Source organism: Cannabis sativa, chromosome 2 (assembly GCF_029168945.1).
Source record: "Cannabis sativa cultivar Pink pepper isolate KNU-18-1 chromosome 2, ASM2916894v1, whole genome shotgun sequence".
NCBI classification, from domain to species: Eukaryota; Viridiplantae; Streptophyta; class Magnoliopsida; order Rosales; family Cannabaceae; genus Cannabis; species Cannabis sativa.
In genome coordinates, this window is record NC_083602.1 from 323,200 (window position 1) to 348,486 (window position 25,287).

Sequence of the window (25,287 nt, forward strand, 5' to 3'; positions counted from 1 at the left end):
GTGTTGGATTTTCACCAGATGGCTTCGTTTCGATGGTAATTTTTCCACTGCGTCGACTGATAGTATTTTAGCCATAACTCTCTCGATATTGCTCGGAATCGGAATCTGGAACTTTCATGTTTTGACTTTTTTCCAAAATCTAATCAGAACATAGTCGAATTCAGGCTTGAAGTTTCAGCTTTATTTTCTTGCACAATTTTCTCTATTTTATATATCATCTTTTTGTGAGATTTTTTTTTATCTTTTTTCCATTTTATTCCTTTGATATTTCTAATCTTCTTCTATTTTATACTGCAAAAATAAAAGATAAAAAGTGTAAAAATGCTCCAAACATGATTTAAAACTCAATTAAAAATATACTAAACTTAATCTAAAATTAATACTAAAATAACCTAACACTGATCCAAATAATGTATTGGATTGGATCGGTTCCAACTATTGGATGCATTAACTGGTTTTCTATTGGATTGGATTGGATTCATTCAATCCATTTTAGCTACACCATTTAAGTTGATTCCATTAAAAAAAATAGTATAAAAGACATAATTTAAAACCTATAATCCAATATACAAATAAACATTAGTTTAGTCCAACTTAAATCTCATGATGTGTTATTCTTCTCATCTAAAGGTGATGGTCAAAACGTTCTTTCATGATGTGATTAGGTCTCTGTAGTTCAAAGGTCTAAAAATGCCTCCTAAAAGATCAGTCTGATTAGGTTGTGGTCGAGGTCGAGGTCGAGGTGGAGGTCAAGGCGAAGTCTGAGGTAGTGGCCTGTGATGGAGGTGTTGATGAACCATCGCCAGCACTACAAGAATGGAAGGAGTGTTTTGCTGAAATGGAAAAAACCATTCGTAAGCAGAATGAAGAACTTCATTAGCTGAGACGTCAACAGGCACCGCAAGTTCAAATAAGGCCACCAGAGCCAGAAAATAGGGACCCACCAACTGCATGTGGTGGTATATCCTGGTGCAGATGCTAGACTTAAGGTATTAGCAGAGAGATTTCAAAAATAACATCCACCTGAGTTCGAGGGAGGCATAGATCGAGTTGTAGCTGAAGAGTGGATGAGTCGCATAGAAAGTATTTTGAAGATGCTAAGTGTCGATGGAAATGATCGATTGAAGTTCGCATCGTACATTCTAAGAAAAGGTACCCATTTTGGTGGAAGGTGGTGCATGGAGCAGACAAAGGATGTGAATACTATTAATTGGGATGAGTTCAAAAAAGGGAGTGGATTCTTGACTCCGGATGCACTTATCACATATGGATTCATGATAAGCTTGTCTTTGCTAATTCTTTGATTGTTTAAAGTTTAGTTGATTTGATTCTGCACCATTAATCGTAATTTTCCCACATTAATTATTCAATATCAAGTACTTGCTGGTAGTTGATATTATTTTATTTTAGAATGAAATTGTGAGTTTATTAATTAAATTAATATAGGGAAATTATTTTATACATATTATTTTTTTAAAAATTTACGGTTTGGGTTGCTTTAGTGATTTCTATGTGGGTTGTTATGTGAATTTTATTTACAATTTAGGTTACTTTATTGGTTACTATATATGTAGGTTACTTTCTAATTGTCATGTGGATTTTTTTGTAAAAATATAATAAAACAGTTTTAAGGTGTAAAATTAGTGAGAGGGTTTCAACAAAACCAACTCGTTAGGGCTTGGAAGGTGAAATCAATATAATCGTTGATGACAGTATTGATGACGATCAATTAACCTATAACAGGCAATGACACAAGTCCCAAACAGAAACAAATGGCCGATGTGGATTTAGAAATAGATTTCATGAAAAAAAAAATGAAGTCTAGAAATATGTAAACGCACCTAATGATTATCATCTAATTCGATGTTATATCAAGTTTTTTTTTTTTTTCTAATTTGTTAAATATAAAGAATGTACGTAACGTGGCTTTGATGTTTTAATTAATAAAGTTTTATTTTAATGTTTAATTAAACTACTTACCCACATGGAATTAAAATGAAAATTCGAAATTGTGTTAAATAGAAAAATGGAAACTAGCATGTTCGAACCCTATAAGTCTTCTTATAATGGTCTTTTTTATCTATATCATATATTAAGAGGATGACTTTCAAATTTCTTTTGTCAAACAATTAATTCATTAAAGCACGCAGCACAATACATGGAAATTATCATGTTCTAACTTTATTTATTAATTTTTTTATGAAACAATAATTAGTTTTAAAAAATTGGTAACAAGTATGAACACAAGTTATAATTAAGAAGTCTAATATTATCATATGTAATGAATTGCTTTGAAAATAGAAAAAAAAATAAGATTGCGTCAATTTGAAAGGAATGAAAACACAAACAAAAATTTATGTATACTCAGGATTCAAGTTGATCAACTAATGATCATTATTGTAATAGAAATTTTTTAAAAAATATCATAAAATACCCTAAAATTTTATGCCTAAACTAATACATTTCAAAATTTAAAAAATATGACCACTTTATAATAAACCCAAAAATACCCTTATCATTTTTAAACCTCAACTCTTTCTCTCTTCCTCTATCTCTCTCGTTTCTCTCTCAACATCTCACCCACACCAAAACTGAACCTACCCCTCACCGCCTACACAGACAACCACCGTGAGACCCGACTACCTCTGAGATGTTGAAGGTAAGCATTTGGCCCTTTTTTTTTATTTTTTGTCATTGTTTTTTTTTTTGGTGATTTATGATGGGCAATGTTGTCAAAGGAATAAATTGAATGATTAATGTTTGTTATCTGTGAGTAAATGTTAGATTTAGGGTCGAAAATGGCCAGATCTGAGTTTTGGGCAAAAAATTGGTTTTTTGTCAGGCCCGATGGTTGTCCGATGCCTTCTTGTTGTTAAAATGAGTAAAGGTTGAAGACGAAGGTCCGATGGTGGTCCGATGGTAGTCCGATGATATGGTCCGATGGGGTTTGACGATAGTCCGATGGTCACCTGATGTTACTTTTTTTATGTGCAAAAACATAAAAAAAAAATTTGGTAGCAGATATGGTCCAATGGTCACCTGATGCTACTTTTTTTTATGTACAAAAACATAAAAAAAATGGTAGTAGATATTGTCCGATGGGTCCGATGTGGGGCCCGATTGGTTCGATTGTGTTCGATGGGGGGTCCAATTTTGTAATGGGGGTGATGTAAATGGGGGGTATTTTAGGGATATCATAAAAGTTGTCATATCCTACAAATATTAGTTATTATGTGTTTAGGAAATTTTTTTTAACTAAATGTAAGCATAAAAAATCAAATTTCTCTTGTGATATAAATAACTCTTTCATGGTAAACGATACGTTAATAAACGATGTTTATTACATATCGGCCCAATCATGCATAATCAAATTATGCACAACACGTTTACTACATGTCTATCTATATATGTGATACGAATCAAAAGCACACACACTAGAAGTATAGTGTATAAATCGTACTTAGCAGTTCCATATCAAAGAGAAATAGGGAGGGAGAGAGAGATAAATCGGATTATCTGGGATAGATCACAAAGTGGTAATTTTTAAATTTTTATTGTACTAGATCAAACAAAAGTACTATTCCACAAAAAATTATATATGACTTTAATGTTTATTTTTTTTCAGACAAGTTTGAGTTCCCAATTGACAATCCTATGTTCGTGGACTACAGTCTTAAATCAAAGTCAAAAAGGCTATGTGACAGGATATCAAATACGAAAAAGGCCTAGAAGGAGAATATTGAGAAATATGGAGAGGAAGAAGCGACTAGGAGATCACGTACCGATGTGGTCACAGCGAAGGTGTGAGCAGAGGTTATTGCATACCAAAAAGACAAAAAACAACAGGTAGTTAAAAATAGTATTGTAAAATTGAATCTCCATTAACTTATATTTTTTGCTTATTTTGCTAACAATAAATTTTCTTTAAATTACAGGCAAGAGCCAAACAAAATACAAAAAATTGAGCCCAAATCAAGATTCAAGGTTGATGGGAGTCAAAGACCATAGTCAGCCACATGTCAGCGGTGTATGATGTTATAATTATTATTGCCTAAAAATTAATATTTTTTTTGAAAATTATATATTTCTATTTTTTTATCTGTGAAAATAGCCTTATTCCAAGACGGGTGAACTTTCCAGTGCTGTGGACACTTTTCAAAAGTTCCACTACAAGAACAATAAATGGCGCGATGAACACACATAACAACTGCATATAAGTAATTTTATATATTTAAGAAACTTCTTATGTATTTAATTTCAATTCATCTCTAATAGTTTGTTCAAATTTTTTGTAGGCCAAAATGGTTGAGATTCGTGAAACTCAACCACCGCCGACCAATGTCCCCCTGCAGTACAATATGACCCCACTCATGCATGTTATGACACAGGTCCTCAGTGAGCAGTCACGGGCCACTTGAGGGGACTGAGCTCCAGTTACTGAGATTTAGGGCGGGGGCCAAGAGGGCAACTCCTAGAACAGGTCCCTCCGACCAACCTATTGTCACCCAGGAGGAATATGAGGCCCTGAAGTGAAGCGTGGAAGAACAAGAAGCATGGAACGAGTGGCAGCAACAAATAATTTAGACCCAGCATCAATTCTTGAACACCTTTCAAGAGTAGTTTAGGCATCTGGTCGGCGTCGTTCCCGTCTTCAATTTGCCCCTAATGGCTTTGATTCAACCATTTCAGCCTCCTGGTATTAGGTCTTCTTCACAGGCTACCTCTCCCACTCAGGACGACGATGACGATAACAATGTTGTTAACTTGTAGTTTTATTTTTAGTTTAAAATTTTCAGTGTAAATATTACTAATTTTAATAAACTATCAATACTTTATTTAGTTTTAGACAGTTTATTTATTTTTGTAATTATAATATAAATTTTAATTTTATAATATAATTCAAATTATATTTATATATTATTTAAAAAAATTGGTTTTCATTTTAATTTAGTTTTAATTTAATTTTAATTTTATTATATATTTAAAAATATTAAGAAAAACCTTTTGTTGTCGAAATTTACATCGCCGGCAAAACAAAATAAATTGTTTGCAACGTTTTGCAAGCAACAGGAAAGCTTTCACGAAAAAAATGGTGGGAAAATTTTGTCGGTGATTGATTTGCTGACAGAACTTCATGAGACACTCTCATCCGACAACTTAATGCCGGTGCTGGAACTTATGCTGGCCAAGAAAGTCGCCGGCATAAAATATTTTGCCAGAAAAATTATGTGCTTTGCCGACAAACGACTTATGTTGACCAAGTATCCCCGACCCTTTATGTAGACCAAGTTATTGCTTCTTGTCTACATTTCAATTATAGGATCTCGACCCTTTATGTTTTTTTTTTTGGGTTTGGAAATAGGTTGCTCCAATTCTCTAGAGATTTTTTTGTTTCTGAGCGACCATTTACTCGACAGTCACTATAAAAAAAAATTTACTTTTATAGTCACAACAAAATTTGTGATTAAAAATAAAAAAGTTGTGACTAATTATAAATCATCATTCATATTGTGACTAAAATGTCTGTGGATAAATGTGTTAGTCACAAAAAATTATAATTTGTTTTGACTAAATTAATGTGTTTTTGACTAAAGCTAAATTAGTGACAACTTGTATCTAAATACGATGTTTTAGTTATAAATAACTTTTTGCGCTATGACTAAAATGTAAAAAATTTATGTTATCAAAAAAAAATTGTTATTAGCTGTTTTTTGTATTGAGATACTAATTGATACAGATTTCTTGGGAGCCAAAGTGGCTTCAACACCTACACAGTAACGGTGTTGATACATGTGTAGAAAAATTTATAAAAGGAATTAATGGAGTATAATAATAATGTAGCTTTAATTTATTACTTAAGCAATATGATGTAATATTTGTATACAATTCATGTTTGTATGCATATAGTTGACAAAATTAAAGACACAATTTTATTATGAATGAAGCAATAATTAATTACAGTTGGCTGGATTCGATTAGTTTGCATCAAATTAAGGAATCTTTTTTTTGTTTTTCGATGTGCTATAAATATATGAACCAGAGAAATGTTTTCAGCAAAAAAAAAAAACAAAGCAATAATCTTACAAAATAAAAGGAAAAAAAAGTGCGATTAGAAATAATAATTATGCCGACGGGGCCAGTGAAACTTTTTCAAGGGTATTCAAGCGCGACGGGCAGCGGTCAGTCGAGTGCAGTTGTGGGAGAAAGCAGGACTGACGGAGTCCAATGCCATGTTACTTACACCATTTGCGATGGCGAGAAGTCAGTGATGAATTTGATAGACCTGAATCAGTCCGTGAATTTCGATACCCTTATACGTTTGGCATCAGTTAATGAGAAGTTAAATTTCGTAAAGAGTCTGAATATCAAGGAAAAGGACTTGTTGATTGTTGTGCATGCTCGAAAAGTGGAAGGGAAGGAAGTTCAGACCATGGCTAGATTGGCATCTGATATTTCTGTTCCGATCGCCAATAATCTGAAAGATTTCTTTCTGCATTATGGCGACTCATATGTTTCGTCGATCACGCGTGGGGGAGAATATATTGGAGTCTACTCATTTCACTCCGAAACCAAAAATGAAAGTATGAAGTTGGAGTTGGAGCTCAAGGCCAATGGAGTATTCAAGTTTGGCTCCCTCGATGCCGATTTTAAAAGTAAACTCGAAAAAACCCTTGACAGTGTTGAGTCACAGGTTTCATTCAAGCAAATGATGTTGGGGTTGGACGATGTACCCTTGCCCAAAAGAGAAGACATGGTTGAGTTTGCCCGCACCTTTTCCAGCCAAAAACTCAATGCCCCCAAAGTTCTTGCATTCGAAACCATGGGATACGAACACGTCGTTGGGAGCGAGTTTTCGTGCATCGCATTAAATCGGGATATGTTAGTGGAAGTGGCAGAAAAATTGGACAAGGTATCGAAACTCATCCAACGAATCAACGAAATACAATCCATCTATGAATTTTACGGCGGATACGAAGACTCTCAAGTAAGCAATGTCCTCGTCCAAGCAAAAAAGGATTTGGTGTCACTGAAAACAATTTTTTCAGATTTTAAAAAAGATCCAATCACGCCTCTGATCACCATACCGGAGCTGCCATCCCTTTCCAACGGTATGCCGCAAATCAAATACAAAACTTATTACTCAGAGGAGTATGGCAGATGTTATAGTGATGGCTACTCATTTAACTTGTTCACAACGGTGGATGAGTACATCAAGAATAAAACGAGGATTACCGGGATTCAGATGCGAGCCATTGATTCTTACATCTACTGTATCACCGTCGATTTCGAATCCACCACTGGCAGGCGCACGGAGAAGTATGGCAATGAGGAAGGAGGTTTGAGTAAAAAGCTGGTGTTGGAAGATGGTGATTTTATCAAGAAAATTTATGCTAGATTCGACAATGAAATTCATCCCCTAGGCATATTTCTCGATGAAAATAGATCCATTATCGCTGGTCTTGGGCCTCGTGGCAATAATGAAACAGAACACACGTTTAACGTCCCCGATGGTAGTTTCATTCTGGGATTTACGGGCTACAATACCCGTATAATAAGTCAGATCCAGATCATCTATGCGGCGTTCCAGCCGGCCAAATGGTCCCAACTTATTTGAAAACCAAACACATGCACTTGAATTAATAAAACCTGCCATTGTCTCCTCATGATCAGTACCTGATTTGGACACACAATCAAGTGTTAGTTTTTCTTTCCCATTTAATTATATATGTTTGAGTATGATCGATGAGAATAAGTACGATGCATTCATGGTCGTATTCTTATGCATGCATTTAAATAATTACGTACGTGAGTGAATAGCTGTATAATATGCATGTATATTTATGTATTCATGCATGTTTTAATAATATAATTGATATGGTGTGATGATTGTTATTTCTTGTTAATTTTGGTACGTAGAATATATATATATATATATTCATTACTAAATAATTGTATATTTCTCATCAACCTCTTTCATTGCCTCCTTGGATAAAGTACCAATATTGTCTAATTATAATAAGGATAATTAAAGTAGGAAAAATAAACTACTTGCAAAAGTAGACCATTGTTATTAGGCATCTTATGGTATATCCAACACTATATATTGATGCAGCACGTTATATATAATTGATTAACAGTTTTCTATATCATTAAATAAAAATACATGAGATTCGAGATTTGTACCAATAACAATACCACACCTCTTGTGATGATGCTTGGCACCATAAGGGCATGTACCACTTTCAATATTCTTTGAAAGTATTGAATACAATGAGAAGAATTTTAGAGAGAATATTTAAATGGAAGAAGTTATATATTATATTATATCTCAACTTGTGTGATTTTTGACTTGGTGCAAAATGATGGGATTACATCTCTATTTATAGGACTCTATGGACTAATTTAGAAATATTATTAAATGGCTAGCTTCTACATTGTTCTACATAATTTCCTCTACCTAACACAATTGAAAAATAATTCTATAGCTACAAAGTTTAAGAGTACTTAAACAAACAAGAAGACTCTAAACACTTTAGTAAATATATATAAGAATAGCCTAGAAACTTAGTAGCAACAAAAAAATTCTAGAAATTAACTATATTAAATTAAGTTTAATATTTCAACACCCCCTTAAACTTGATTTGTTACTCCATATATACTTCATAATTTGATGAATATTTCTCTCTTGAGTGGCTTCGTAAAATATTTGTTGCTTGATCTTGAGATTTGACATATTCCACTCTTACTTTTTTTCTTCCAATGCATTCTCTTATGTAATTAGCGGGTGTCGATGTGTTTGCAGTCTTTCGTGAAAGACTAGATTCTTTGCTAGTGCAATTCGTGATTTGCTATCAGCACGAATCTCAATTGGTTCCTCTTGTGGCACGTTCAAATCCTTCAGTAACTTTTATTATATTATATTCATATAGACTTATGAGTCAGGATCCCGAGTTTCAAAAAACAGTTGAAATTACATTTACTAATACAAAATCTCATAGTAGTTAATTTTTTTTTACAAACAACATGCAACTATAAAATACAACTCAAAATGTTGAAAGACCGAAACCCTCCAAGTTGCACTACCGCGATATGTACAATCACTGCCAAGCTCCAACTCACTGCTCTTCCAGCTTAGCTTTTTCCTTACCTACACAAGGCAACAAACTGATGAGTCGACAGACTCAGTAAGATATTGTTAGGTTATTTTTAGTATTAATTTTAGATTAAGTTTAGTATATTTTTAATTGAGTTTTAATCGTGTTTGGAGCATTTTTACGCTTGTTATCTTTTATTTTTGCAGATTTAAAATAGAAGAAGATTAGAAAAATATCAGAGAAAAAGATGGGAAAAAGATTAAAATATCATGATATTTAAAATAGAGAAAACTGTGCAAGAAAATAAAACTGAAACTTCAAGCCTGAATTCGACTGTCTTCTGATTGGATTTTGGAAAAAGTCAAAACATAAAAGTTCTAGATCTCTCTTTTATCTTTCCGGAACATCTTGAATCGTCCAATTTCGAGCAATATTAAGAGAGTAATGGCCAAAATACTATCAGTCGACGCAGCAGAAAAATCACTTCCAACACGGGCCGCGGCATGGCTTTAGCATGCCGCAGCCCGCCTCCCTAAACAGCACAAAAATCGTATTTTTATCTCACGTGGGTGTTGGGGGTTTTCTAGTTCGAATAGGCATTTAACATGTGCGTTTTTCCATCTTTTTAGGCCCTGAATGCCTATATAAAGAGCAGAAGAGAGTTGATTTCATCAAGCAATTTCAGAGAAAAAAAAATGATAGTTCAGATACAGAGTAGAGAGATCAACTGCAATACTGGAGACATACTGCTCAGAGTTTTCAGCATTCCTCTTTTCTTATCTTCTCTATTTTTCATCTCTTTTCTATTAGTTAATATGTGTATTTGTGTTTCAATAAACATGAGTAACTAAACACTTTAATTATTAGGGTTAGATGGATATTGTTTGATATTGTTTATGGTGTTAATATGATTAATTTTCCCCCTAATTTCTATGTATTCTATTTTATTAGTGCTTAATTACTTTTAATTGTCTGGCCACCAATTAACTGTCTATGATTTTGATGCGACATCTGAGAAGTGAGTGTCAAATATGCTATAGTAGAATAGAACTGAATTTTGATATAGGACGAGAGTACCTATATGGTTTAGATAGCTTATAGGGTTTCTGTGTTTAATGCCTGTTGCATGTTAAATTTATCACGAGAGTAGAAAGTTTGCATGTAATTGAGGTTTATATATCTGAGAAGATTATAAATTACCTTAGTAAACCTGCTATTGCATAGGAATTAATATTAGGAAAATAATCATATTAGACCATATTCAATAAAAACAGTTTTGGAGAAGCTTTAGCAATGTTGTCGCGGCTGACTCTAATGACTCCAACGACAAGTACACGATGTTCCATCCCATCAAAGTAGCAGACAATGTTGTGGTTTTGCGCAATTTGGGATTTAACAAGTTGGTGTCGGTGAACAATCCTGATACTGACACAGCAGCAGTTAGATCCATGTATGAGTCTGACATTATCGATAAAACCAAGCTCATGGTGGTTGAGCGCGTCACATCAAGGAAAATCTACAACATTAATTTTCGAAAAGAGGAGGGTAGGGTTTATAACCTCAGCGTTATGGAGATGAGTCATGCAGTGGCCGATAACCCTGACGATGTACATAACACTATGGGATTGACACTTGAATTCAATAAAACAAGATCAATTTCTCTTCGCAACAGCGTTTCACTACTATCTGACGTTAAAACAACCATTGAAATCAATGCAATTCCATTGATAGTCAATAAAGAAAATATTAAATTGTCAGCTAATCAGGTTACTGCAGTAGGACAATGGGGAAAAACCAAAACTATCGAAACTTTAACCAAGACTAACTACACTGTTAGAGTGCCTCCTAAGACTAGAACAAGGGTTACTCTTGTTGTGACGCAAGGAACGTGCGAGGTTCCATTCTCATATGCTCAAAAAGATAATTTCTACGATGCCACTTCCAAAATCTTGGAGATGGAAGATGGGATGTACACTGGGGTCAATATTTTCGACATCGATATTAAAACCAGCCATGAAATACTATCCTAATAATAATATATATAACAACTACGAATGTTTCTAGCTAGCTAGACGGTTCATGTGTCGATTTGTTGTACGTTTTCACTCTATGTTTCTTTAATGGATCCTTTTTTATGCTTCTTTAATATTATTATATTGTTTATTTTTATTATTTAAGAAATTTTTGAGTTTAGTAGCTTGCTTTTCATCAAAATATTCTTGAAGATCCCTATTTCAAGAAAATTAATCCCATCCATAGTTAAATTTGGGTTTTAGTAGCAAATTTATTGTCTTATTTCTTTTAAGCAAAATAAACAAGAGATCTCTAATCGAAGAGCAAGAAATATAATCCCAACATATTGTTTAAATAAAAAATAAAAACAGATCTCACTTGATAACGTTATGATCGAAGAAATATATATATATATGGAATATATATATGGATAATATATATTATAAATTCTAAGTGAGATACATAGATAAATATATATGGATCGTTTCTTAACGGAAACGTCACCATCAATGGAATAAAATATATTATTTTATTGCTGTTGTGGCACGGTCACCAGCTTGACATAGCAAGTTTTTAATAACTTTGAAAAGTCAAATTGGTGAGTTGGCATAATATAAGATTCTAGCATTTAATTCGAAATTCTTCTTTTTTTTTTTTTTTTTTGGCCATAAGGAATGGTGATTCTTCAATAAAATACAAGCTCTATTACCAATGTAAAATTTAAATTTGTTAATATTTTTATTACATGCTCATACATTAATACCATTAATTATAATTTAATTATATTAAAATAAAAAATACTCTTCTTGCTCACATTTTCTCATAATGGGGCAGCTCTCCTCCTTCTCCTCTTCTTCCCTTAGGAAACCTAATCTACAGTTGACCTCAACTTTCGCCGCCTCTTTCCGATACGCTGCCCTTTTTGTATTCGCAGTACCCCCAAATCCAATCTCTCGCTTGGGTTTACGATCAACCAAACACATCTATGGCTTTGCACTCCTGTGTAGGCTTTTCCAAGATCCTCGTCATAGCCGAAACATGTATTATTATTTTCATATCATATCTCACACTGGCTTCTTCATTCAAAAAGACCTTCTTCATTCTTTTTTTTTTTTTTTTTTTGAAAAGAACCTCAGTTCAAACTTCATTAACAACTGAGAAAATGGGATCCACAGGGGGAAATCCCTCCCCTTTACAGCAAGGAACATCGCTCTCAGATAAGCGAGCACTCTTAGCAAGATTATCAACAAAAGCTAAGTAAGTGCGGTTAGTATGTTGCAATGTTACATCAGAAAGACTTCGTTTCATCTTTAAAGCAGAAGAGAACCACGAAATACAATGCCAGTTGGGATGTCTCTCCTTCTTGAAGGCGTCCAAAACTACTGCAGAGTCTGAAATGATAACCAAGTCATCCCAATTGTTGTTCGTGGCCCACTGCAGAGCAATGAACCAAGCAAAAACCTCAGCTACCACCGCATTCTCCCCAACAGCAGACTTTGCCTCATAAAACCAGTCATTTGTGTCACGATTCCACGCGAGGAAACCAGCACCAATCTTACCTTTAGAGAACGATCCGTCCACCATAATCAGCTTCCTTTTTTGGGAACTGGTAAAGTCCACTTCAGTATATATCCTTTCCTTTTGAAGAACCACTTCTCCATTCTCTTCATACTGGCTGAATTCACCATATTTCTTCCAAACTATCCTTAATGAATCATTGACGTTGAGATTCGGATCTTTGCCATGCCGGCATTCATTTCGAAAAAACCATAAGGTATCAATGATCACAGCCAGACAAAGGAGGAAACGATACCTTGGTTCAGGTTCTAGGCCAGAGCACAACTCTATAACGAAGGACTTGAGAGAATCTGTTGACACCATGGAGGATCGGATGGGGACAGGGGACCCAAACCATAAGGCTACAGCAAAGGGGCATTGGACAAAGATATGCAGAGGAGATTCCATCTCCTTTGAACAAAAGCAACACAATTGCATTGCTCCGATTTTGTCTCCCGTGGGCAGAGCACCTGCTATTGCGCGCCAAAGTATCATCCTCATCCGGGGATGAAGGTTCTCCTTCCAAATCCACTTCCACAGAGGCTCTATGCTCCCAAACCGACTTTTTTGACCCATTACATAAGCCTCTTTTACAGAAAAGACTCCTCTATTTGCTTCCTTCCAAATTAACAGGTCATTACCCAACTCCTGAGCAATCTGAATGTGACTAATCCGCTTACCCAAGTCCTCACCAAATAAGAAGCAAAGGTAGTTTGTGTTCCATTTCTTTTCTCTTCGATACATCAAGTCCGCAACCGAAAGGAGACTAGGAGCTTTGCATCGGATAGACTCCATGAGTTCTCTAAAATCTTCATAGCTTAGCCAAGGGATCCACGGTTGACACCATAGATTAATTGACTCCCCTGTGGCTATCACCATGCAAGACCCTTGAAGAATGACTTGTCTTGCATCAAGGATACCTCTCCAAATAAAAGAATCTCCACTCTTCTTCTGAACAGACCAGAAGGATTCCCGTGGAAAATATCTCGCTTGAAGAGCCACAGCCCACAGTCTTCGATCACCAGAAGCCAATAACCAAGCCAATTTTGACAGTAAGGCATTGTTAACGTCTTCCATCCGTCTGAAACCCAAACCACCCGACCATTTGGGCCGACATAGAGAATCCCAAGAAATGGTTGCAAGGAAGCGTTGTTTTTCAAGGCTCCCATTCCACCAAAATTTCCGAGTTAAGGCATCTAACTCCCTGCAGGATGAGAGAGGTAATTGAAAGGTGGACATCGAATACGAGGGAATGGCCGAGGCTATGGAAGAAACCGCCACCATCCTCCCCGCATAAGAAAGGGTACGCATCTTCCACCCCTCCAATCGCTGTTTTAGCTTGCTTCGGATGAAATCAAAATCCTTCTTCCTTCGACGCGAGAACACAAAGGGGTTTCCCAAGTATTTTTCCTCATCATTGATAGTACTAATCCCCAGCTGCGCTTCGATGTTCTCTTTCATTGACTTTACACAGTTAGAAGAGAAAAGGATGCCCGATTTTTGCTTGCTACACACTTGTCCCGACCATCCCTCAAACTTTTTTAAACAGTCTCCAATGATGCTTGCTTCCATGGTATTGGCCCTAGAAAAGAGCAAGGTGTCATCCGCAAACATTAAATGAGTCACCGCCGGGGCTTCCCTTGAGATCTTAATTCCATGAATGTCACCCCTGTCTTGGGATCGATCAAGCATCCTTGAGAGCACATCATTACATAGAACAAACAAATAGGGAGATATGGGGTCCCCTTGCCTCAATCCTCTCCCAGGATAGATCTTCTTTTGAGGTTTACCATTGAGCAAAACTGAATAAGAGACAGTACTTACACATTGCATAATCAACTTCACAACTACATCATTGAAACCATGGTTTTCCAACACTCTCTGCAAAAAGGGCCATTCTATTCGATCGTAGGCTTTGTGCATATCGATCTTTATAGCCATAAGACCACCTCTCCCTTTCTTTTTCTTGATCGTATGCACTATCTCCTGAGTTAAGATTGAGGCCTCGGCTATCCAACGCCCCGGAATGAAGGCAGATTGGTAAGGGGACACTAAACGGTCGATTACCATCTTCAGCCGCTGAGAAATGATACGACTTATAATTTTGTACACAAAATTACAAAGGGCAATTGGTCTAAATCGGTCCACCGTCTTTGGATTTTCACCCTTGGGGATTAGGCAAAGAAAAGTGTGATTCACATTACAACTCAAAACACCCGTTCTAAAGAACTCTTGCACAAATGTGATCACATCAGTCTTAACAATCTCCCAGCAGCGACGGAAAAAGCATCCCGAGAAACCATCCGGTCCCGGAGCCTTTAAAGGGTGCATATGGATAACACTTGTAGCTTTATCTCCTCCTCAGAAGGGATCTCCAAAAGCATCTCATTTTCCTGGGCTGATATAGACGGAGTGATCAAACCTTCAAGATCACAAGGGACATTGACTCCGCCTGCAGTATAGAGCTTCTTAAAAAACCCATTCAGGATATCTCTTTTAGCTGCCTCATTCTCTTTCGGCCTACCATTGTCATCCAACAACACCAAAATCTGATTTCTTCTTTTTCTCACCACCGTGGCAGCATGAAAGAAGGATGTATTTCGGTCACCTTTGGCCAGCCAAAGCTCCCTAGAGCGTTGTTTCCAGATGCTTTCCCGACGACGTAATATCTCCAAAATCTCATTCTCTATTCTCCTTTCCTCCTCAACGGCATGATCGTCGACTTCCTTTGACTGAACTGCCTGGAGATTATTCTCCAAAAGTTTCATTTTGATATCACACTCCCCGAAAACCTCTTTTTTCCATCTCTGTAACTCCCCTCTTGTGCATTGCAATTTGGATAACAATGAACGATTACAAGACCGAGAGTCGGCCCCCTTCCAAGCAGCGTTAATGATCTCAAAGCTTGATTTTTCATTGAACCAAGCTTCGTAAAATCTGAAGGGATAAAAGCCTTTGGAACGCATAGGCGCCGTGTCCACCAGCATAGGGCCATGATCAGAGGCCACCATAGGAAGATTCCGAACTCTACCCATAGGATAATGAGAAAGCCAATCAGGATTAGAAAGAACTCTGTCTAGTCTCTCCTTTACCATTCCCCCCGCTTCCCTTTTGTTTCGCCAAGTGAACTTACATCCAGAGAACCCAATGTCCACTCCACCCACATTAAACAAAAAGTCATTCATCACTCGACCATCCCGAGGGGCAAAGGTCCTTCCCCCAGATTTATCCTCCTTCTTGTGAATTAAATTAAGGTCTCCCATTATAGCCCAAGCCTTATTGTCATCATTTACATATCTAGCCACATCTTCCCAAAAGTCACTCTTGCGATCCTCATACGGTGGACCATAGATAGCATACAAATTCCACTCAACATTTATAGTCTCATCAAACACCCAACATTCGAAACCCGTTGGCCAAACATTCACCGTCCTGATGCCCGCAGAAGAGTTCCACAACAAACAGAATCCCCCTGCTAGGCCCTCCGAAGCAATGAATTTGCCAAATTGAAATTTTAGCTCTCTACCAATCTTTGCCATAACATCACAATCCACTTTAGTCTCCATAAGAAAAACACAATCCACCTTGAACTTTCCCACCCAAGCCCGAAGGGCTTGTTGCACCGCGGGTCTCCCCAGACCCCGGCAGTTCCACGAAAGAGACCTCATGGGGAGTGGGGGGGCTTGGTAAGGGCCGCCTCCTCGCCCACTTGAAAATTTTTGTCGAGTTTAATTTCAATGACCATATTCCCCAAGGAAGTAGCAACATTAGCATCATCAAAAACAAAGGGAGAGGAAGATTTACCCGGATTCGCTCCTTTACTCTTCTTTTTCTGCCTTTGACTACTTGATTTCTTCTTTGAATTGGTTTTCTTCCCCCGTTCCAAAGGAGTAGGACTATCACAGCTGCCCACTGCAAAAACAGGTTTATCGACATTACCATCTTCCATCCATGTGATGCCAACTTCCTTCTCCTTCTCGCCATCGCCAATGACCACCGGAGTTACACTTCCGCCCGCCTTCCTTTTCTTGCCACCCGTATCTTCAACTCCTTGGTCTGAGTGGAACCATTTAATCGGAGTCAAAGCCTTGATTCCAGAGGAGGTTGGAATCGATGGGCTTTGTAAAATTATGGGCTCAGGATGGTGGTGGGGGGTGCGAGATTTGCACAATTCATGTTGGGGTATATCTATCATTTGGGCTGCAGTTGGGCCCACGTTGGGCATAAGGCTCATTATGATATTTGCATCATCTGGATTTTTACCCAAATTTAACATTGGGTGAGATGGGCCAGAAGAAGGGGCCCTTCGTAGGGCTTTGTTACAAGGATTGATACCATGGTTCATCACAGCTGTCTCATTCACAACCATATGGGTCCCCCCAACACTCTCCTGACAATTCAAGGTAGTGGCCGCCACACCACTTGTACTGCTCGTACCATTCGTATTCTCCAACGGTTGCATGGCCACGTCAGCAGTACGATTACCCTGAATATTCTGCCCCCGAGGAGGATTCACCGCCTCCACTCCACTAGAATGAGTTCTTTTTTCCAGCACCGCCGGTTTGGGGCCGAAATTGTCATGAAGGGCAGGGCGTCGAGTATCGAAGCAATCCCTAATTGGGACTGAGGCCTTCAACCATGGACCATATAGAGGGACAGCTTTCCCCACGGGAGGATAGGCAAAAGCTCTTGGCCGAGAGCAATTCCGTTCGTTGTGATCGAGAAACCCACAGTTGAAGCAAATGACCGGAACCTTACAATACTTGAACTGAATCCATTCCCGGCGATTCCGATTTATGCTGAGATAAAACCCCGCTGGTATTTGGGTGTCCGTCCGAATATCCACCCTTAGCTTTAGGAAGCCCCTCCGAGAGATAACTCTGTTATCCGCACCATCATGCTCAATGAACTCGCCCACCTTGGCCCCTATGACAGCAGAGTTTTGAGCCACAAGGTAGGGAGTTGGTAATCCATGAATCTGAACCCATACCGATGCTTTGCACATATTCACATTCTGCCAACTTCCATCCTCCGGCCAATCTCTAATATTGAGAAGTTGATTAGAGATTAACCATGGTCTTCTTTTTAGAATCTCCTTCTTGTCATCTTCATTGTCGAAAAAGAAGCCCCAGAGGCCTTTCTCAAGGGTCTTTATCTTCCATGCTCCTTTTAAGAAACCCCATATCTCAGTGAGGATCTGTTTGATTCTGTTTTTGGACATAGTCCGATTCCCCAGCAGTTTCACCACAAGCCCTGTCTTCACTATCTCAGCATTTATCTCAAAATCTGCTTCCAGTTCCAGTGTTGCTACCACATCTTCATTCAAACAAGTAAAAACTTTGAAATAGTTTCGATTCCAGTTTCAGTATTTTGTTTTCATGTGATTAATAAAATAAAAACGTTATCTTCTTTCTTTCCATTTTCTTTTTTTTTTTTTCAAATACCATCTCTTCTTTTTTATTACAGCAATTTATTTTTTAAAATAAAAAAAAAATTACTTAAAAAAAAAAAGAAGCAAGTTATAGCCAAACCCAATCATTCTCCTAATTAATACTTTTGTTGTAAATTAAGCTAATTACTTAGCAAATTAATTCCGATACATTTTATCAAAATATAATTCTTTGATTAATATATACTTTGATTTGGTCATGTCATGTGTGTCTAGCTATAATAATTTTTAAGTTGGCCTTAAGTTTTTGTTTGACAAAGCTGCCCCTATTACACCATGCGTATGCGTGTGCATCACATTTATTTTTATTTTTTTAATATAAATAAATGAAAAAAAAAAAATAGTAGAACAAAAAGAAAATTTGTGTAATGGTTTAATGGAGGAAAGAAAAGCAACAATAATAGAGAAGAGTTTCATCGTTTGCTTAATTCCATTGATTGATGATTGTTAAATGACAATGTTTTCTTTCATTGTATTTGGAGAACATGCATAGTTGTATCAATCTTAACACAATTCAATGTTTTCAATAATTAAGAACTCTGGGTATGTAACCACTCCAATGTTGTTAAATTATTGAAGCCTATGTATTTGTTAATCCACTTTCTTTTTATTGTTGGGGTGGATTTGATTCGTTTCCAATTTTTTACTTCTTCAAAATATGGTAATTTTGATCAAAGATTTTTTTTTTTTTTTTAAAAAAAATCTTTTTATAATCCTCATTTTAGTAGCACCAATCAATGTTTGCTTGGTTTTGGTGTTTTACTCTATTATTTTCTGTTAAAATTTATGCTATGAAATGTGTTTTTTTAAGTATTAATGCAATTCATCATTTGGTAAGTAGTGTGAGTCATCTCAAGAATCTGAAACACAGTGTGAAAAAATGGTTGGATTGCATCGATAATTATTAAAGATCGATCCCTATCATAGGAATAAGAATATTATCTACCATAGAAAATTAAAACTCAATTAGTAGAGAAGCTAGAATACCATTAATAGTTTGTGATAACAAGAATATGACATGTTTATGTACAGTGAAATGGAGTAACATCATCACTGAAAAATAGTAACTATACACATTACTTTACAATATTTTCGTACCTGTACTCGCTATTGTCCATGGTAATTTTGCTCTCATCTTTGCAAGATAATGTCATCGCTACTATCATCGCATTACCAACTTCAAATTTTCACATAAATAAATAAAACTTAGTTAGATAAAATAGAGAAATATATAATCATTAAGGCCATTTCTCTTGAAATCAGCCAAGCAATCATAAACCCTCAAAAGGTTAAGAAGATTACACACAATATTAGTAGCAACACTCACAAAGGCATAACAGAGAAATAAGGCTTGAAACAAAGTAAAACTAGGATAAAACTAAAAGCTTTTTTCCTATCTTTTTAGGAGCCAAGCATCACAATATTGCTAGGTACTTCTTCTGTGCATTAAAGCACTAATAATAAACAATTCATATTTCATGTGCTTGTACGTACCTGGTAAATCCAAGTTGTTGAACCCTTTTTTTGAAATTTGTTCAAATATGAAAAACACTTAATGCATTGATAATAAACTATATTGAAGTAGAGTATCCTATATGACATTGAGCACACAAATCATAAACCCACCAATAAGAGTTTATACTCTGCTATATCTCGCTTGGTTTATATTAACTCAAGCACAAAACTAATTCAATCAAAAAAATAAAAATCTAATTCAAAACCTGTAGCCAAAATTTTTTTTATAGGAACAAAAATCAAAATGTTAGAACATCTAGGCCAAGAAACCCAATTCACAAATGGAAATATTGCTCATAAACTAACTCAAACCATAACACTATTCAATAAGCAAATTTGTAAGTAAAGAAATAACCAAACATGTTCTCGGTATACCCACCTATACCGAGAACATGTACTCGGTACATGAACTAAACCCAAAACATAAGCGCGAACATTCCCTCTAGTGCGAAAATATATAGCTTTACCGAGGATATGTCATCAGTATACATGTTCTCAGTGTAGACTAAGATTTTTGTAGTTTGAAAACTACTTTTTCTCTCAACGTGTCTAATAGAAAAGTAAAGCATGCATAACGGTCTTGGCTTTGTCCGTATGAAATTTCACTATTTTAAGAGAACACTACTAAGTGTAAGAATTAGAAAAAACTTATTAAAATTTACCTTGAACAAAAGAATATTTTTAATTTTGAATTAGGGGCCATTTTAACTAAATTTAACGCTAAAGCAATCTTCATATTCATGTCTTAGTGTAGTATAAATTTATTGTGACTAGTATGGAAAAATATTTCGTGAAGGGTGTGAGTCACATGCCACAAAGGGGTACCATAATAAAAAATGCGAGATTTTTCACTATTTCAATTAAAATGATAGTTAGAGCTTGAAAACAACTTTTTTTCTCAACGTGTCCAATAAAAAATAATGCACAACGGTCTTGCCTTCGATTAAAATGACTTATGCTTATTTCTTATTATGTTATATATCAATAAATAATGACTCAATTTGCATCCTCTCAACAAAATGTAAAGATTAACATATGCCAATTTGTATTAAATTAATATATGATATATGTATATAATACTGTGTCATCTTATATTAGTTAAATCATCATGCAAAGTCACCGAGATGATGTATTTGTTATGTCTCGCATTGTATAATGATAATATGTGAGACATATGTTTAGAGATTCTTCTTGCATTAAAATTCATGATAAAGTTTTAAATAATTCTTATATAAGTTTTTAAGTAAGCTCTTCAAATTGTATCATTTATGCTTCTTAAGTTGAACTTTTTATATTGTCTCGTTTGACCAACAAATTAGTTTCTTGTCTTATTTTTCTTATACTTTCAAGATGGTTGTTATTGATCTTGCTAGTCTACAAGTGCCAGCTATTATTTTGACTCATTTTTAATCATCTAAAGAAAGACTTCTATTTATCATCATGACTAGTACTTTTTGAGGAGATATAAATAACATATTTAAATTTTTAATATTCAAACTGGTTCATTTTTCAACTCTTGTACATAGTGACCATTACTGTTCGAAATATGGACATAAAAATATAGCCAAATCACTTACAAAAAGATAATTAAGGTTAGGATCAACTGTATAATAAAAATTTAATTATTTAATTAGGTATATTCTCATAAAACACAAAAATATGTTAAATGGACAGCAAAATAAAATAGATACATAATTAACTATTTATTTAATTAAATAGTGTTAAATGTGTCAATGTTGTACGCTTATATTAATATATACTAGCAAAAATTACGTGCGAGGCACGTATACTAAATTTTATGCTGGTTTTTTTCTATGTTATTTAAAAGTGATACAATAAAAAATTAAAGGAAAAACATTATTAGTTATTAGGTGAGATTATTTGAATAAAGAACAATAAATAATCACGTAAAAATTAAAAATAATTATTTGAATAAAGAATTCAATATACACATTTATATATATGAATCTCATTAATCACAAAGAATTATTAAATATATGAACAATAATTTGTCACGCTATATGTTTCCCAATAAAGAAATCCACCTCCTCATAGTCAAAAATAAACAATACATGTAATACAGATCTTTGTAATGAAGTACCTAAAAGAAACAAAACTTCAGTTAGCATAATCGGAAAAGGTTTAAGTGAACTAAATAATGACTAAGAAGATCTAAATTACAAAATGAAAATAACATGTCTATATGAGTATGATTCTGTTGCTATATTAGCATAATTGATCTAAGAGAAAATAGATAAACCTATAAACATATAAATATAATATTAATTTTGACAAAGAAACAATTCAATTATAAACAATTTTAAATATCAGCTTGACAATTTCAACACACTAATTACTCATTAAATAACCATAATGTATACATCATGATAATTTTATTTTATTTGATATCAAATGATAGAGATTATTGAGGTTTTCAGCCATGGAAAACACACTATGATCAAAAAGTAATGCTCATTAATTGTATATTTCAAATAAACCCTAATTTCCATGAATATCACTAATAATATATAAACAATAAAGTTGTAAATTAGAAAAAAAGTAGCAAAATTTCATTTAATATAAGAAATAGAACAAATTGAAGATTTATACAATATTGGAATTTGAACTCTTAGAGGCCATTAGCGAAGGGGCGAAACTCGTTAGATCTCCTAGTTGAACACTACCTTAAAAAAAATTAAATGATGTGGAGGTTTTTTTATGTGTTTCTGTTTCGATATGTTCTTTTAAAACACCATAAATTGTAAAACAAGTCTAACAATTGCTTAATGTTTCCTTAGCTTTAACGTGGCACCCACTTCTTAGATTGGCTTTTTTATCTTGTATATTTATGTATCTTTGAGATTTAACGGAAAAGGCTCTATTGCCTTGAGATTTAAACCACGTTTGATTTTTTTATTATTTACAGGGCCGGCATGCTTTGGTCTATGATATAAATACAGCAAATGAGACTTGGGAGTGGGTTGACCTTAAGGAGGTAACAATTGTGTTTTAAAATCTTGGTTCCTGAACAATGTTTCAAGATACAAGTATGATGGATTTTTTATATTATAGACAATTTGTTCCAAAACATAATAGAACTAACCAATTTAGGTTAATGATCTGGCTTCTGATACTTCCATATTAAAGATGATTGGGGGTGGTTCTGTAAATGCTATGAAATAATTTTGTAGTTAGTCTGTGAATAGTGCAATGAAAGTGTTAATTTGACTTGGCAATTTTGTGGTTACAACTTACAAGAATTATTGACAAGGTTGTTGAATAGTAAATCAATATAAAACTTGTTTTACTCTGTTGAATAATATGAAAGATAATTCATTTTTTCATCATGTTTAAAAATAAAATACAAATTCGATGAGCATATTATTTTTTTTTTTTAATTGAGTCTCAGAGTATCAAATCCCGGGTTGTTTTTTTTTTTTTAAATGGGTTGTGATTCTCGAATATTTAGCATCAAATATCAGTTCAAATATTAATGGGATTTGTTTTATTATTATTTTATTATATATAAATAATATTTTATTAAATAAAAAATAAAAGTCACCCATAAATTTCTCAAAAACTAAGAATTTCAGTTATATAGGTACACTTTATATAGAATAGATATATATATATAATGATAAGCTTGAAACTTTCATATAATTAATATTAATATTATTGCATAATCAAATATTATACCTACTCTGTTCATGGCGTTTTCTCAGTAATTATTAATAAATTAATGACAAACTCTCTATGTCCAAAGAACAAAATATATAATATTGAATATATAAATGATTCAATATATATATTGTGTCAAAAAACAAATATTCTATATATTCACACATAAAATGGTAGAGGTCTTGGTCATTTATTAATAATATTCAATAAATTAATAATTCTTTTAAATTGGTAGTACATCTCTCTCAACTCTCTATACATGTATATAATCCATCTATAAATAGAGAATCTTTCATATCAAGTTAATTAATTCACCCCAACTACAAAAGTATTCATTAAGCACTAATTATGTTTGATTTTCCAAGGTTTGTGGTTATCAAATCTAAACACAATGGAAAATACTTGACAAAGTTAACTAAGGAAGAGAGCGTGGCAAAGGGGTTCTCAGAAATGTTTGTGAATTTTCGAGGAGAGGACGTTACGAGTCCTTTGGTGAAGTTCGAATTGGAGAAAGCCAAGACAAAGCCAGGATGGGTTCACATACGTTATTGCTACAACAACAAATACTTGACCATGCAATCCAATTATTCCTGGTATTTTTTGGCCTCGGCTGACCAACCCAGTGAAGATGATGAAACGGATTGGAAAAATACTTTGTTCAAGCCTATCAAAACTAATACTCGTGATGAGGATGACAAACAAGAATATGTCCGATTTCAACATGTCACGGGCCGTTATGCTTGTCTTGCTAGGTGGGAAAAGTCTTACGAGGATGGTCTCTATGCGGGCGATACCCAAGTGGATGATTTTGATACTTTTAAAATCTTGGATTGGGAATCTCTTGTCATATTTCCCAAAACTAGTGTCGCCTTTAGGCCACATAACGGTGCAAGCTGGTATCTCAGCAACAAATATGACTATTATATAAGGGTGCTAAAGGATGCCAATATCGTTGACAAATGGGTAGCACATGAGATCTCCACCGTTGGTGATGGTTATGTTCGCATAAAGAACCTTTCCACCAATCAGTTCTGGAACAGCAACGCTGTTCGAGCTGACAATAACATCGAACCCACCAACAGGTTATCGATATACCTTCCCATCAAAGTTGCCGACAATGTTGTGGTGCTGCGTAATTTGCATTATAACAAGTTCCTGTCCATGTACACTAATACTTTAGTAGACAAAGACCCAATTTATTCAGCTACAGAGTCTGACATTACCGATAAAACCAAGTTCCTGATAGTGGAGCGCGTCACTTCTAGGAAAATCTACAACATCAATTTCCGCCACGAGGAGGGCCGAGTTTATAACCTCAGTGTCATCGAGAAGAGCCAAGCAGTTGCAGACAACCCAGATGATGTTCATAAAACTATGAAATTGCCTCTCCAGTACAACAAAACAAGATCAATTGCGCTTCGCAATAGTATTTCGCTCGTGTCAGATGTTAAACCAACCGTTGAAATCAATACAATTCCGTTGATAGTTAATAAGGACAAGATCGAATTGTCGCGTGATCAGGTTAATGCTGTAGGGCAATGGGGAACAACCAAAACTTTCGAAACATCAACTAAGACTAACTACGTTGTTGGAGTGCCTCCTAAGACTAGGGCAATAGTTACTCTTGTAGTGACGGAGGGTACGTGCGATGTTCCATTCTCTTATGCTGAAAAGAACAGTTTCTACGACGGAACCTCCAAAATCACGGAGATGGAAGATGGTATGTACACCGGTGTCAATGTTTTCAACATGGAGATTAAGACCACCTATGAGACACTGCCCTAATTAATAACCACTACGTTTGAAAACTTTTACCGTGCATGAGTTGATTTCTCATACCTTTCTTCCCTAACTTGCTTTGCTTTGCTTTAATGAATTGAATTTATGTACTATTTTGTTTTGTATTTCACCAATTTCATCATTAAAATAAAAATTGTAATGAGTTGAGACATGAGGCAATAACATAATTAATTGCTACAA

The 25,287-nt window shown here is 35.0% G+C and overlaps 5 protein-coding genes across 5 annotated transcripts; 3 read left to right on the top strand and 2 right to left on the bottom strand.

Annotated features, from left to right (window-relative positions):
* The first annotated feature begins 6,006 nt into the window (after positions 1 to 6,006).
* LOC133033886 (uncharacterized) lies at positions 6,007 to 7,913 on the top strand. The gene is made up of 2 exons (XM_061108949.1): positions 6,007 to 7,635; positions 7,690 to 7,913. The coding sequence occupies exon 1, from the start codon at positions 6,125 to 6,127 to the stop codon at positions 7,613 to 7,615; it is 1,491 nt and encodes a 496-aa protein (XP_060964932.1). The 5' UTR covers positions 6,007 to 6,124; the 3' UTR covers positions 7,616 to 7,635; positions 7,690 to 7,913.
* A 2,519-nt stretch (positions 7,914 to 10,432) lies between these two features.
* Positions 10,433 to 11,125, top strand: LOC133033883 (uncharacterized). The gene has a single exon (XM_061108946.1). It carries the CDS (start codon positions 10,433 to 10,435, stop codon positions 11,123 to 11,125), a length of 693 nt encoding a protein of 230 aa, XP_060964929.1.
* Positions 11,126 to 12,245: 1,120 nt separating this feature from the next.
* Positions 12,246 to 14,735, bottom strand: LOC115695429 (uncharacterized). Its single transcript, XM_030622493.2, has one exon. It carries the CDS (start codon positions 14,733 to 14,735, stop codon positions 12,246 to 12,248), a length of 2,490 nt encoding a protein of 829 aa, XP_030478353.2.
* Positions 14,736 to 14,983: 248 nt separating this feature from the next.
* LOC133033884 (uncharacterized) lies at positions 14,984 to 16,333 on the bottom strand. The gene has a single exon (XM_061108947.1). It carries the CDS (start codon positions 16,331 to 16,333, stop codon positions 14,984 to 14,986), a length of 1,350 nt encoding a protein of 449 aa, XP_060964930.1.
* Positions 16,334 to 23,655: 7,322 nt separating this feature from the next.
* Positions 23,656 to 25,092, top strand: LOC133033885 (uncharacterized). Its single transcript, XM_061108948.1, has one exon. The coding sequence runs from the start codon at positions 23,656 to 23,658 to the stop codon at positions 25,090 to 25,092; it is 1,437 nt and encodes a 478-aa protein (XP_060964931.1).
* The last annotated feature ends 195 nt before the right edge of the window (positions 25,093 to 25,287 follow it).